Source organism: Barbus barbus (genome assembly GCF_936440315.1).
Source record: "Barbus barbus genome assembly, chromosome: 14".
NCBI classification, from domain to species: Eukaryota; Metazoa; Chordata; class Actinopteri; order Cypriniformes; family Cyprinidae; genus Barbus; species Barbus barbus.
This window is the reverse complement of record NC_136742.1, coordinates 28417751-28434249: the sequence shown is the minus strand read 5'-3', so window position 1 is coordinate 28434249 and position 16499 is coordinate 28417751. Positions and strand designations below refer to the sequence as shown.

Below are 16499 nucleotides of genomic sequence, written 5' to 3'. Positions count from 1 at the left end.
TAGGCCTACAGACATACATAACCTATATTAAAACAGAAACAAATTGTTTTACATTGTAATAATATTTAACAATAATGCCGTATTTTACCAAATACTTATTTTAATGTTTTTGACTTCTTTCAAGAACATCAAAAAACCTTATGCTGTTCTTTTGACGCTTATTTTTTATTATATTTTATATGATTAGTTTTGTTTGTTTAGAAATACATGGTACCCTATAACATTACACAGCCGATCCCTAGGCTATATCAGACCCTGACTAACCTTGCATGGTGCTTCCCTCACAGCAATGTGCCAAATTACACTGTAAAGTCAAGCTATAGCAACCAAATCGTAAATAAAACAAGAACATAACACAGAAATGTTTAACCAGACGGCAAATCAAATTTATGAAGCCTGAAAAATCACGTGTTTAATCGGTCTCCCCAGTGCGCGTGTGGACTGTGTCGTCACTGGTGATCCAGATCTGACGGTGTCTAGGACCTCGCGCGCACTCCTTCCCGCTGAGGGGCCTCTGCGGCGTCTGAAGCCGCCTGTGCCGGTGCCGGGGAGGGTCAGGACGGGGAGAGACGCGGAGGGAAGACGGGCAGCGCGCGACCACCGGAGGGTTCAGGCCCGGGGCTGCATGGCGAAACGGGTAATTCACACATACATGCACACACCGAGCTTCTCTCTGACATAGGCCTATGAGGATGATGATGATGATGATGAAGATGGTGGTGATGAAGATGATGATTTCAGATCTGCGCAGATGTGCGTTACAAAATCCAGCAGCTGCTGCCTTAAAAGAGTTCATATGACATGTTAATTCACTTCAGCTCGCTATGAATGTGTGAATGAAGCGAGCTGAAGTCTGTCAGCCGGCATTACGCTTCATCTTTAGCATTTAATGCAATATCTATCAATAACTTTGACTTTATCGCAACTCAAGAGTGTAACTATTCCTCTTTAGTGAGACACGAAGGTTACAAATAACTGTAAGGAAGAAAAAGCTCTTCTGGTTGATCTTGAGATGTTAATTCTGAGGCCTCTTTCAGGATTATTTGTGCAAATGTTATTTATAGCAAAATATGTTATATTCATTGGTTTTTGATGTTAATGGGGTTTTATATATTTATAAAATATATTTAGAAAGCATGAAAGTTCTTGATCTATATTAATGTACTATGGTGTCTCCACTGTATCATTAACTGTAATTAAATATGCGTTTTCGAGTTTATTGTGTTTATTCATGAAGGTCTGTCCACTCTAAGCACACCTGTGTCATGGGTTTCACTCACAGCAGCACGCTTCTGATCACTCATGCAACCTCTTTCTAAATGCTGAAGAATAATTAAATAAATATTACAGCAAAGGAGAACGAACAAAAAAAAAAAAAGTGAAAAATTAGAAAGCAGCTGGTGCTTTAATTAGCCTATCTGAAGAACATTTAATAACATCAAGAACTTTGTAGTCTAAATGTTTTTTTGATCAGAAGAAGATTCTGTGCTGAACCTGAAGGTGTTGCAAAAACTTTATTCTGGATTTTCCACATTAGGCCTTTCATTTCTTCCACTTACTCATTGTTTAACATCAGAAACGCCCTATTGTGTGTTTAGATGGATCCAAAATAGTGCTCAGGCCTAATTTCCTTTCCCTGATGGTTCATTGTGTGTTTAAAAATACTTAAGTTCCATTAATAGTCAAAATGTATCAAATTAACATGTCAAAATGTATCAAATCTAGTGAACATAATCAAAACGTAACGTTACAAAAACGTGTCTTAGTGTTAAATTTCGTAATATTTCTACTTTTAATTAATGTCAGCTAATGATCTGTCATACATTAGGCTAGGCAGGCTATTCTCAATAAAAATGCATGAGATTTCTTGAAGATGTCTAGCCTCATTCTTGGCAGAAATAGGAGTCCGTAAAGGTTGAAAACTCCTGAGAAAGGCTTCGACAGCATCAGAAAAGTTCAAGCTGTCATATAAAAAGAGCAGGTTTTACTGATGACGAGCGAATCTCGTTTAATTGTGTTTATTTGCGAGAGTTTCTTACCAATTTGTTTGGTCAAATCTAATTTTATGTGAATAAGATGAGAGTAAAGTCATTTCGCTCTTCATCACTAAAGCTCTTCATTTCACTGCTGATATGTCGGAGCTTTTTAAAGGAGATTATATGAAAATGAATGAGATGTTATATATAAATGAGAAATGCGTCATGGAATTAACGCAACGCGACGCGGCGCGTTATAAAGCGCAAAGACAAACTGGCAGGGATTCAAACGCCCGCCATGTTACAGACTCTCCACATTAAACCACAAACTGGCTGCTTTTTGTCTTTTGTGGACACAAATCAAGTCTTTTTTACGAACTGTCGTGATGTGATACGACAATCTTGCCTCATTTATACCAGGAGATACTGAGGGAAACATATACTTGTGTTTTTACAAGATGTGTCGCCTTTCATAGATTTTGCCAGAATAAATAATCAGATTTCCATGCACTCTTAATGTATAAATGTCTATTTTACTTCAGAAATAAATTAATACGGTCGTTGTGTTTGGTTTCGCAGGGAGAAGGAGGATTTGATGGTCTGAAGGAGGATCAGTTTCATCGCCACAAAAGTCCCTCAGCAATTTAATGTCTTTTATTTCATTTGCATTGATTTCAAATGCATCGATCAGGCCTGTAGTGTGTTTTTGTTTCATCATGCCTCTTGATCTGGACTGTGACGCAGCGGTGAACAAAACGGTAAGAGCCATTCGTTTCGTCACTGGTGTGTGTGTGTGTGCTGGGGAACCGAGAGGAAGCCGCCAGACACGGGCAAAGTGAGAAGGACATATTGGGCTGCGAGTAAAAACACCTTCTTACCGCGTCGACGAGGTCTAAACTAGAACGCTCCAGTGCGTATATTCAGCGAAGCGCGCGCTTGCACTGTGTGCACGTTCATTAATCCGATTTAGTTCAATATTCGCAACGTTCTATTTATGACCACAGTTGCCAACTCTCGCGAGACAAATAAGCAACCGCAGCTTCAAAAACAAGCCCAATATATATTTTTTTGGATGATATACTATCATCAATATTATTTATTACCAATAAATGAGCCTGCAACATATTTAACTGAAACCACTCTTTTATCTGAAAAGCAAAAACAGAAGCTATTTTACAAAAATTAGCAAACTGCAACAAAAGAACAAAACTCATCTCCAATCACATGTGAGCAGAATAGGATTGGAGAGATGGAAAAGGAGAAAAGCACAAGAGCTTCAAAGGGGAGCTGTAACATAGCCACATATTTATAGCCTAAACATATAGGGGTCCTTCTTGGGCCATCAATGTGGCAATATTTGGTTTTAATTAATTATAAAGAATTCCAAGCACCACAAAACTGCTCGTCCCCACAGCCATATACAGAGGGAAAGTGCTTTATTTTGAGGCCAAAAACAGGTTTTCTACAATTTAAAATAAAATATATACATAACTATCAAATAAATGACATAAAACAATTATATTAAATTATATATTATACTAAAAAAGGAAATATTATATTCTATAATATTATTAAAAATATTATAAAAAAAGATAAAAATCATTAAGCTGTTATTTATGTGTATTCATGAAGTCAAAAGGTAAACTAATAATGTTTTCTAAATTTAAATGTTATAAAAAGAAATACATCTTGCCATACCAGGTTATTGGAACCAAATGTATTTACTCAGTATTAGGATATGACTACTTGTTTTTTATAACAGCCCGTGATAATGAATACATTACAAAAACATCATCACACTCCTCTACGTCTACTTCTATCATCGTGTCACGCGCCTTCTTTTTGAATGTGATTTTTCTCCAATGAGGGGGTGGAACAAATGGCAAATTACGCTACGGCACTTATATCATTGCACTGGTTGGCAGACAGAGTGTCAATCAATTCAATGGAGAATACAACGAACATAAATAAAGAAACGAAGTTGCTTGTCAGATTTCCCAAACAAGCAACCATATATTTTTTAAATAAGCCCAAAAAACGCAACCAGGGATTTTTTAACGCAACTTTACAAAAAAAGAAGCCCAAAGTCACGTATAATGCGCGGATTTGGCATCTGTGCTTATGACGCATCGCTAATATGTAGCGTAGATACAGCTATAAACTAAACAAAAAACGAACTATTGAGAAAACAAATGCTTTTTATTCACAACATATAACAAAATACTTTAATTTCTGTGTAAAATGTTTCTTATTAGTTTATAGCCTATAAATAAATTGCATCCTTATGAAAATTAACCATGGTTTTGCAAAACTAACCATGGATTACTGTAGTAAAACTGTAGTTATACAAATGGTAATCAATACGCCAAAAACATGGTTATCACACTTTTACTACAATAAAACCATAGTTAATTTTCATTAGGGATGAACGCCCTCTTAATTCTCCAGAACGTTGTGATATTGTTTTTATCGGGTATGTAAGCGACAAAACAATCAACAAAGCATTTTTAGATTATAACGGAGCCTTTTTTGGTGCAACGCTCCCTTGTAGAATAAATGCGGTGTTAATAAACACAAAACGATGCTTGGAATTTGTTAAACAATAATAAAAAGTGAAATGCGCTTATAATAGACAATATAATAAAGGCTTTCCCATCTCATTAGATACACATTTATGTGTAAATAAGATGAGTAACTGATGAGTTATCAGATGAGTAATGAGTAACCAGAATGTCATGGTATGAATGCTTTGCGCAAGTAGCCATACATAACCATAAATGCTTGCTACGCAATCTACGCGTTTCATTCTCACGATTGCCACAAGAGGGCCAAAATTAGCTTAAATTAGCATTTTTACGTTGTTTTTCAGATCACACTTAAAGGATTAGTTCACTTTTAAAAAAACTTTTGCTGATAATTTACTCACCCCCATGTCATCCAAGATGTCCATGTTTTTCTTTCTTCAGTCGAAAAGAAATTAAGGTTTTTGATGAAAACATTTCTCCATATAATGGACTTCAATGGGACCCAAACGGCTCAAGGTCCAAATGACAGTTTCAGTGCAGCTTCAAAGGGCTTTAAACGATACCAGACGATGAATAAGGGTGTTATCTAGCGAAACGATCGGTCATTTAAAAAATAAAAAAGTTTAAGTTTTACAAGCACAAATGCTCGCCTTGCTCTGTTCTGTGATGCGCGTTCGTGACGTCACGTAATACGCAGTGACGTGGAAAAGGTCACGGTTGAGGTAAAATCCAAAATTTTCTTTTAGGCTTTTTAATATTAAAACACCCTGGATACGCACACGAAATAGGTATTTTAAACGATAAACTGACACAAAGACATTTGAATATGTGTATATAGGTCCTCCCTCCGCACATTTGTAAACACTGACTCGGTACTTCCGCCTAAGTCAACCGTGACCTTTTCCACGTAATTGCGTATTACGTGACGTCATGAACGCGCATCACAGAACAGAGCAAGGCGAGCATTTGTGCTTATAAAACTTAAACTTTTTTATTTATTTTTGAAATGACCGATCGTTTCGCTAGATAAGACCCTTATTCATCGTCTGGTATCGTTTAAAGCCCTTTGAAGCTGCACTGAAACTGTCATTTGGACCTTGAACCGTTTGGGTCCCATTGAAGTCCATTATATGGAGAAATGTTTTCATCAAAAACCTTAATTTCTTTTCAACTGAAGAAAGAAAGACATGGACATCTTGGATGACATGGGGGTGAGTAAATTATCAGCAAAAGGTTTTTTAAAAGTGAACTAATCCTTTAAATAATTAGGCTATGCAAAATATTTATGTCCATTATGTCTGTGTTTGCATGTTAGCACAAAATGTTTTTAGCCTAAAAGCGACAACAGCAACAAGATAGCCTATATTATAGGGTTACTCCACCCCAAAATGAAAATATTTTCATTAATTACTCACCTTCATGTCGTTCCAAAACCGTAAGACCTCCGTTCATCTGCGGAACACAAATTAAGATATTCTTTGATGCATTCTGACCCTCCCATGACAGCTATGGAATTAACACGATCAACGTCCAGAAACATAGCAAGAAGATTGTAAAATAATCCATGTGACATCAGGGGTTCAACCGCAATTTTACGAAGCTACGAGAATACTTTTTGCACGCAAAGAAAACCGAAATAATTACTTTTTTAAACAATTTTTCTCCTCCGCGTCATTGTACGCTGTTTGCGTTCAGTGGATACTTTCCAAAATGGTGCTACAATGACGCGGAGGAGAGGAATTGTTTAAAAAAGTAATTATTTCGGTTTTCTTTGCGTGCAAAAAGTATTCTCGTAGCTTCGTAAAATTACGGTCGAACCCCTGATGTCACATGGATTATTTTACCGATCTGTGTTAATTCAATTGCTGTCTATGGGAGGGTATGCATAAAAAATATCTTAATTTGTGAGGTCTTACGGGTTTGGAACGACATGAGGGTGAGTAATTAATGACAAAATTTTCATTTTGGGGTGGAGTAACATGGAATCAGTAGGCGAAATAACCACATGGATGATTAGGGAAACTCATTAAAACCACGGATGAGCATTAACCTGGAACCCGTCAGAGAGAGAGATTTTACAGTCCTACTGACCTCAGGAATCTCGAGAGAACCTCCGCAGTGTCATTGAGGTTACGACTGTGGGTTTGTAGGAACGCTCTAGTAACTCTCCGTAACTCTTCATTTTCCTGCTCCGCTTCTCTTACAGTTTAATGTAATGATTTATGCAGCTCGAAGTCATGTGAGGTGAGCCATGTGGTAGATTTTCATGTAATATTGTAGGTGAATTGGTTTTACAGTGTATTTTGCAGGGAAAATAGCCAGTTTACACCTAAATCTAGTGATCTAGTGATGATGATTTGAGCTATTTACAGTCTAAAAATCTGTGTTAATGTTTACTGAAAGAAGCATTTTATTACAGTATATGGTGGGGGGGGGGGGGGGGGGGTGTGAGCTGGTTAAGTGTTGTGTTTTCATGGGTTTTTATTAACTTTGCACCAACTTTGGTTTGTTGAGCAGGTGAATCAGTTACTAGAGCTTTAGTAATCGATCTTGAGCAGGGCAAAAGGTGTGTTTGAGATCTCGGATGTGTGTGTTGTTTGTGATGTATTTTATTGCTCTGCTCATTCAGATGCCCTCCGTGAACCCGGCTGAAGTTATTTATTGGCTGATATAGTATTTATGGCAGTGATTAGATCAGTGTTTGCTTTGGCAGAGAAAATCGACCTATTTAAATGCGTGTACCTGCATACAGGAGCACACAAACCTTAAACGGATGTCCTGGACATGCTTGTTCATACACATGTTTTTGGTGTTATTGTGAATGCTAATAATAAGATTTCAACAGAGGATTCGAAAAAGACTGGGAATTATTTTAATTATGATACTTAGATTTTTTTAATAAAGCAAATATACATTTTTAACATATCATAATATATTATATTTCAATATATTATTATATATTTACATTATTTTTCATATGATATTTTTTATTGATTTAATTTGGTGCCTATAGGACAGTGTGCAGGTGTATTTTCTTCAGTCATTTCAGCCTTTATATATGTGTGTGACTCTTTCTGGAGACTGAGAGTGGAGTGTGTGGAAGAGAGAGAGGGGTGCTGGACCCAACAGACTCGTTACACCAGGGAACGTCCTCCTGTTCTCGGCCGAGTCTGGTTGCTTGGCAACAGCAGTGGCCCAAAATAACCCGCTGATGACCGAAATAATCTGGAGATGACAAAAGCAGACACAAAATGTCTCCGTGCTCTGATGTTCTGATGTAATATTCTGCTATACTGTTTAACACTGACATACTGAGTCATGTGTTTGTACTGTACTCTTACAATACAACCAACCCATGACGATCATAATTAATTATCGTATTAGTACAATTACTACCATGTTTAGCTTTGTATTATTATAAGGCACTGAAAGACTGCAATAAATCATACGATACTTAATTGTGCTATTTCTGTGATTTATATATGTTATGTAATATATATATATATATATATATATATATATATATATATATATATATATATATATATATATTAGTGCTGTCAATCGATTAAAAAATTAACTAATTAATCACACATTTTCATTTTCAATTTCATCAACTTTTTTCTTACCAATTAATGAATTTCCAACTGTCAAATTTGTGCGTTTTTATAAAATTATTATAAGTACTTTTTTAAATAATTCAAATCATTAATAAATCAAAACAATTGTATGTTAAAAATGATTAACTAATTATATATAAAATAATAAAAAATACAGTAAAAACTACACTATGAATTGCGATTATACCGTTCAAAAGTTTAGGATCGATACGATTTTTAAAAATGTCTTACGATCGATAGTATTTTTAATAAATGACCAAGTCTGCATTTATTTGATCATAACTACAGTAAAAACTGTAATATTGGGAAATATTATTACAGTTTAATATAACTGTCTGTTTTCTATTGTAAAATGCAATTTATTCCTGTGATGCAAAGCTGAATTTTCAGCATCATTAGTCCAGTCTTCAGTGTCTAATATACTGATTTATTATCAATATTGAAAACTGTTACAAAGTTATCATAAATTGTTCTCAGGATTCTTTGCTGACTTGAAAGTTCAAAAGAACAGCATTTATTTGAATAGAAATCTTTTGTGTTATTATAAATACTACCATTTTAGTCATTAAAAAAAGCCTGTGGTTTTGACACTGTTTCCTCAGATATATTTGGTATTTATCTGACATTAGTCTTTAGACTGTGGTTACGGTTCATCACTTCTCTCTTGATTGAGGCTGAAGTCTTTGATTGGTCCATTACGCTCCACTGACCCACTGAAATATCATTCTGAGTCCACTAATATGATGCAACACAGACGAGTTAAGTTCATGTCACATTCATTGGTGGTTTTCATATCTCTAATGGACTTGAGGTTAATGTTTAATGACTATTAACATCCATTCAGGCAGTTTCACACATGCTCGTTTGCAGAAATACTCCCCTGGTGACCCCTGACCTGTGGGGACTGATTAAACTTCATGATGTTTCAAAGGTTACGACAGAACGATTTATGAGAGAGACAGGAGAGTTTTTGAATTAGATCTGCACAATGTGTGTTGTGGCTTCATGGTTGTGTGTGATAACGCTAGTGGATAAATAACATTAATGGGCGCATGGTTGCCGGGATTGTTGCCAGGGAAATGACCTCATGGTTTTGTTCGGGAGAGCAGCATCATGACCTGCTGGAGACAGTTGCTAAGCAGTATTTTCACCTTAGTAACCGCTCTCATCCGACTGGATCCCCACTGAGAGAGTCCAGACGGACCATCTCTGCATGCGCGTTCGTGTATGTGTGTGAATTTGTCACTGGAAAATATGCTCCTTAAATGTATTTTCTTTTGTTTTTTTCTTTTGTTTATTATTTTATTTTATTTCATTATACACTCATAGATCAAAGTAGCTTATGTGTTTATAGATATAAGTCTTTTAATGTCTTTTCTTTTCATTGATTAAAGTCCTTCAAATTAAAAATCTGTTTTATTTTATTTAGTTTTATTTTATGCTAATTTATGCTTTTTGTTTTAAATGCTCATATATCAAAGTTCTTCAATGTAAAATTCCTTTATTTTATATTATTTATTTTATTTTATTTTATTATACACTCATAGATCTAAGTCCTTCAAATTAAAATTCCTTTTATTTAATTTATTTAATTTTATTTTTAATTTAACTTTTAGTTTATTTTATTTGATTAAAGTCTTTCAAAATAATATTCCTTTATTTTATTTTATTATACACTAATAGATCAAAGTCCTTCATATTAAATTTCCTTTTTTAAATTTTATTATGTGCTCATATATCGATGTCCTTCAAATTAAAATTCCTTATTTTATTTTAATAGATTAAAGTCTTCCAAATTAAAATTATTTATTTTATTTTATTATAAGTTTTATTATTCAAAGTAAAGTTATTCAAAGTAAAATTCCTTTTTTTTATTTGATTATTTTACACTTGTTGATAAGTTCTTAAAATTACAATTTTAACATATTTAAAAATTATTTTGTTTCTAATAGTATTCATTTATTTTTATAATATTATTTTATTTATTATATAGGTATGATATATGTATAATATTGTATTATTACATCAAATGTCAACTTAAATTACATTAAAATAATAAAAATGACATTAATTTAATTGTATTTAATTCTGCTGAATTTTGTCATTAGTAGGTGTTTGTTTGCTGAAGCAGTCATCGCTTCACTATTTAGGGGGAAAAAATAGGTCAAAGAATTTTTTATAGAAAGAATATTTTAGAGAATGAATATCTTCTTGTATAGAGGATTTCTAAGACAGTGTCACTATTATCTCAGATTACCGCTTCAAATGAAAGTGAAAAGAGAGTGTGTGTGTGTGTGTGTGTGTTTGTTGTTGTTCTGATGTGTTTGTTTGTTTTAGAGTCCAGAGGCAGAACAGGAAGTGTGTGAGGTCACACATGAAGAGAGAGTGACGGACACACCAACACGAAGAGTCGGACGACCTGCTCGAAAACGCAAAGCACCAGGGGTGAGTACACCTGCACATACTGTGTGCACAGCTACAGCTCACACCATAGACTGTAAAAAAAGATGGACGACGCGTCTCCGCTGCCTTCCACTATAGAAAAGTGAAGCGAATACATCTCAGTATGGCCGCTGCCATCTTGAGTAAATTACGTCATTTGGAGCCCGAGTCTGCGCAGTAGAGATTGGTTTGGAGCCCGAGTCTGCGCAGTAGAGATTGGTTTGGAGCCAGAGTCTGCGCAGTAGAGATTGGTTTGGAGCCAGAGTCTGCGCAGTAGAGATTGGTTTGGAGCCCGAGTCTGCGCAGTAGATATTGGTTTGGAGCCCGAGTCTGCGCAGTAGATATTGGTTTGGAGCCCGAGTCTGCGCAGTAGAGATTGGTTTGGAGCCCGAGTCTGCGCAGTAGAGATTGGTTTGGAGCCCGAGTCTGCGCAGTAGAGATTGGTTTGGAGCCAGAGTCTGCGCAGTAGAGATTGGTTTGGAGCTCCTTATTTTTTATATTGTAGACATCCATCGAATAGTGCTGTATATCGAATAAGCTGTCGGACGTGGGCCGGGCTAGGGCCTGAGCGTCTCGGGCCAGGGCCGGGCTAGGGCCTAAATTTGAGGCCCGTGCAGGGCTCTAGGCGGGGTTTATGACCTGTACTGCAGCCAGCCACCAAAGAGCCCGCAGCTTCACTTTTAAGGACGAGTGAGACACACCCGGCTCACACGTGAACACAGCTTTAGAAAGCATGCATGTTCAGTGAATAAACAATATATTTGCACAACGTTCATTGCCTTGTCTTCTGTATGGCAGTATTTCTTTGACGTGTCTGTGAGCCATGATTGAAAAATGAGCAGCTGATCAAATACTGCATGAGATACCAGCTTCAGCCCCGTGTGTCTGTGCTCCTCATGTGCTGATTTAAAGAGACAGTTCAGCCAAAAATTTAAATCCTGTCATTTACTCACCCTCATCTCATTCCAAACCTGCATGTTATTTTTTTCCATGGATAAATTTTGAGTCTTTTCGAAGCTAGCATTCTAAAATTTGGGTTCATTAAGATTTCTTTTTAAATAAATGAATACTTTTATTCAGCACACATACATTAAATTGATCAAAAGTGACAGTAAAGACATTTATAATGTATAATAAAAGATTTCTATTTCAAATAAATACTGTTATTTTGAACTTTCTATTTATCCAAAGAATCCAGAAAAAAATCCATCACTGTTTCCACAAAAGTGCACAACTGTTTTAAACATTGATAATAATCATTAATATTTCTTGAGCAGTAAATCAGTATATTAGGATGATTTCTGAAGGATCCTGTGACACTGAAGACTGGAGTAATGATGCTGAAAATTCTGCTGCGCATCACAGGAATAAATTACATATTAAAATAATATTCAAATGGAAAACAGCTATTTTAAGTTGCAAAAATATTTCAATTTTTACAGTATTTTTGATCAAATAAATGTTGCCTTGGTGAGCAGAAACATTAAAAAAGTCTTACCATTAACTTTTGAACAGTAGTGTATAATCACAATTCATGACCCGCATCTACTTCAAAAGTAATTTTTTACAAGTATTCTCATGCGGCTTTATTTTTTATTTGTAATTATTTATTTATTTACTTTACTTAAAACGTAATAGTCACCACGAGTTGCCATTGTATGGAAATTGGAGCGTGTCTTTGTCCTTTCAGGATCTCAGTAGTACCTGTCTTGTTTTACTTTCATATAAAATACTTCTTCTAAACGCCTTTTGTATGTAACGGAAAAAGGAAAGTCACAGGTTTGGAGTGACATGACTGTGAATAATTTCCATTTTTTTGCTGACGTGTTCCTCGAAAGGCAAGACTTGCCTTTGTCTTAAACGGACTGAGTAAAATCATTTACTCAGCTTCAAGTTGATCCAAACCTTTATGAGTTTCTTTTTTCTGTTGAATGTAAAAGAAGATTTTTGAATAACGTGAGTAACCAAACAGTTGCTTGTAGCCATTGACTTCTACAGTATGAACAAAAACCCCACTATTGAAGTCAATGGCTACCAGCACCAACATTCTTCAAAATAGCTTCTTTTGTGGTCAACAGAAGAAACTTGATGGTGAGTAAATGATGACAGAATTTTTGCATAAACTATCCCTTGAAGTATTTTCATGATTATTGATTAACTGCAATTTTTCTGAGGCAACTATAGACACACATTATGTATTTGACTATAATAATCAGCATTAAACTCTATTTCAATGCTTGCGGCCCCCACGCAGCGCATAGAGACAGGTCAGGTTTACTCCAGTTCTGTGGCAAGAGCAGGAAACTGTGGCTGCACGGCGTGGTCACATGACCAGGCGGAAGTCTGATGAGTGAGAAAGAGAGAGTGAGAGAGAGACAGATACAGAGAGAGGAAGACGAGGTGCTGTAGTCTGTGGGTCTCTGATGATGGTAAGTTCTCATTGATGTCTTGCTAATTGTTTTAGATGAACATCGCGGCGATCATAATCGTATCTATCATGGGTTTGATCTGTGAGACTCAAGCATTGATGTGCCAAACAGATGCTGAAGGTTTGATAGGAAGGAAGCGCTCACATACACGGCCAGTCAAACGTGTGGACACACTTGACTGAGTTTGTTTCTCTTGATCTTAAAGGGACAGTTCATCCAGAAATGATAACTGTCATCATTAACTGACACTCGTGTTGTTCTAAATCTCAGTATCTCAAGAGATTTATTTTTTTGTCTATACAATAAAAGTCAATGGGATCCAACACAACTTTCATTGTACTGACAAACAAATGTTTTCTATGTATCTTCTGAGTTTCACAGTAGAAGGTAAGTCATGTTTGAAAAGACAAGATTAGAGGATTTTTCACTTTTTTTTGGTGAACTGTCTCTTTAAAATTCTTTGGCTCTAAAGATTCGCGCTTCAAGTCAATGTTAAACGCTGTTCGCAGGCCTTTTTACTTCCGTAATGTGATGTAGTTTGGAGCAAAGCAGGATATGTGATGCTTTTATTTTTTTGGCAATTTGATTGAATTGTGAAAAATGCCCCTTATATACCAGATTGAAGCCAACTGATATTGATATTAATACTTTTTATTATTTTTTTCATTATTTATGTATTTGCTCTTGCACCGATAGCCTCGTGGTTAGTGTGCTGACATATAGTGCAACTGTGCTCGTGGCGACCCGAATTCGATTCCCATCTCAAAGGTCCTTTGCTGAATAAAGTTGAATAAACTTATCAAACACTAAATTCTAAACTAAATACAGATGAATCCTTAACACTATAAAAGGTATTGATTTCCTCTTTTTTTCTTTTGTTCTTGATGAACAGACATCACAGCAGCTGGTTATTAGGTTGTTTTGGCTGCTATTTCTTTAAGAGCTGCCACTACTGAACATGACACTCACTGTATTTTCTCTCAACTCTACCTTTTCTGACCCATTTCAGTCTCTTCTAATGAGCTGATGAGTTGATTCGAGTGTGTTAGATGAGGGAGAGACAGTGCTAGGATGCTCCAGGACAGTTTTGAAAAAACATTTCAGAGACATGTTCTTAATGTAACTCATAGTCTATACAACATATTACATGCATGCACAGTTTAATGGCATCTTTAATCGCCTTTTTGGTAACTTCATGACTTAACTGATCGCGACATTGCATGCTCGTAGTTTCTTTCGCGATTTGATATGAAATGATACAGGCTATGCGCGCGCCGGCACCTTTGTGCGTGTATTGAAGAGCACGCGCTAATGTTAGCGTTAATATAGTTTGCTGCCAGTAATGGAGAATGAAAGAATTGTTCCAGTTCCCGTTTCGGTGTATAAAGCTGAAGTTTGGTATCATTTGGGCTTTTGTGGTAATGTCCGCACCGGGACCACGACGCGAGCGCAACCTCGGTTCTGCCACTTGCAGCGTCCCGTGTTCTGCAGTGTGTTCTGGTTAAACCATTTTATTTATTTATATTTTGCAAAGGTTTGCAGATGGTGGTGTGTTCTTAATGACAGCTTTCCTAAACATATATCCCATTCCTAAAATAAGAAATATCCCAATATATCTCCTTGCTTACAGAATCGCAATGTATCGCAATATATTGTATCGCAACCCCTGTATCGTGATTCTTGCCGATACACAGCCCTACTGATAAAGCTGGTTGATGATTGATCAAAGCGAGCAGAGCTGGATTTCAGACAAACAAAGTTGTTTTCATTTGTTCACATGTTTTGGTAACTAAATAATTCCCATTCTTTTATGTTCAAACGTGTTACTCTCAAGTGTGAGAAATTCTCACAGGTGATGTTTACGTGTTAGTGGTTTTCACACATACAACTGGTCGTTTTCAACATTTACATTGCACTGTGGGTCTTAAAGGGGTCTTAGTTCACCTTTCTACACATTAAGGCCTTAAAAGGGTCTTAAATCAAGCCTTAGATTCACTAAGTCATTGCATTAAATGAATCAAAAACGTCATTTTGATGGTTTTCTTTGGGGCTCCTTCCATTTTCTTCACTTGAACTTAAAAAGGTCTTAAGAACTCTTAAAACCTGCAGAAACCCCACAATACTTTTCACATTCAACAGACTGGTTGTACGTTATCATCAATAACAAAATTGCAAAAGTGGCTGGCAAAAAGACTACATAATTTACTGCAGATGTCTAATAAAACCATCACGGCCGTATCGTGATCTGAGCGCACAGAAGGCTTGTGGGAATTGCAGTGTTTATTCAGTAAATGAATGTTAAACACACTCCTTCGCCTCGGGGCTTGTTACGCACTTTGATGTACAGTTGCTCCTCTGAACGATTTGATCTATTTCATCTCCTTGATGTTGCAATGCCCATGGAGTTTCTGTTGTGTGATGTATTTCGCTTCAGACCAGAAACATACTCCACACAAGTACGCAAGCGCAATGAATGCTTTGATGATGCTTGCCAGACGCTCAATTTGTGTTTTGACCCATTTTGCATGCATGAGATCGAGCCTCTGTGGCTAGAAGCGTATGCATCCACATACTCAACCGTATATGTCTTTATTAAAAGAAAACGAGTGCAGAAAGTCTGTGCGCTTTGGTTGAAACACCTGCAGGTCCTTTGAGGTTTATAGAGTTTCTCACCTGTTGATTAAAGTCAGCGGCTCACAAAGAGAGTCGCCGATCGCTCTAATGAAAGCACTAATGTGTGTGCTACTGTGCTGATTCATATGTGCATGTGAGTGTATTTGGCATCTATTAACTCACAGACAGCAGTAAAAGTCACACCGGCCCTCGTCTTACTGAACCTAAGAGACTTTTATTGTTCATCATAAAGTTAGCAGACAGCGTCACGCTGTTGGACGTCCCAGCAGCCCCCAAACATTTGAGTGATTTTCTGCTTAATTTCTTCATTGATGGATGATAAAGTCGATGTGAAATCAACCACAACCCTGTTTACTGTCTTAATGCACATCATTTTAAAGAAATAATCAATCCCTGATAGATAAAATCATGTTTTGTCTCACTGAATATTCTGTTTTGCCCAGAAATATGTCACATTATGGCAGTAAAATGGGTTGTGAATGCTGTTTCATGTTGATTAAGTGTTTCTAAAGAGGTAAATGCTTATGCATCTTTTGAAATGCAGTGCAGAAAGAATTGATCTTTAGCTGATCCGTGACTCCATTAGCTCTGTGTCATTGCACCTCAGTATGTCTTATGCAATATGAATCTATGCATATTTACATTTAACATTTAGCAGGTGTTTTTATGGAGCAACAAATGAAGAATATCGCATGCAGTTTATGATACGAAAGCCAACAATCCTTGAAATATCAAGATTCCAGACTTAGCTAGAAGCTAGAGATGTAAACTTGTAAAGAAAAGAGAGGAAATATTAATCTATAAAAAGGTTTTTTTAAACTTGTTTATCAGCCAAACTCCTTTAGTACTATATTACTATTATATTTACAAAAG

General features: G+C 36.2%; 1 protein-coding gene across 8 annotated transcripts in view; it reads left to right on the top strand.

Annotated features, from left to right (window-relative positions):
* Positions 1-490: 490 nt before the first annotated feature.
* The window catches only part of LOC306880593 (DNA (cytosine-5)-methyltransferase 3A-like), a 50860-nt gene continuing 34851 nt past the window's right edge, over positions 491-16499 (top strand). For 2 of the 8 annotated variants that reach the window (XM_079434210.1, XM_079434208.1), the window contains exons 1-3: positions 541-637; positions 2556-2734; positions 10459-10566. In XM_079434210.1, coding sequence (XP_079290336.1) covers positions 2624-2734; positions 10459-10566 — 219 coding nt within the window. In that variant the 5' untranslated portion in view covers positions 541-637; positions 2556-2623. Of the gene's footprint in view, positions 638-2555; positions 2735-10458; positions 10567-12906; positions 12993-16499 lie in introns of those variants that run through there. The other 6 variants (XM_079434214.1, XM_079434212.1, XM_079434209.1 and 3 more) reach the window with 5 other exon arrangements.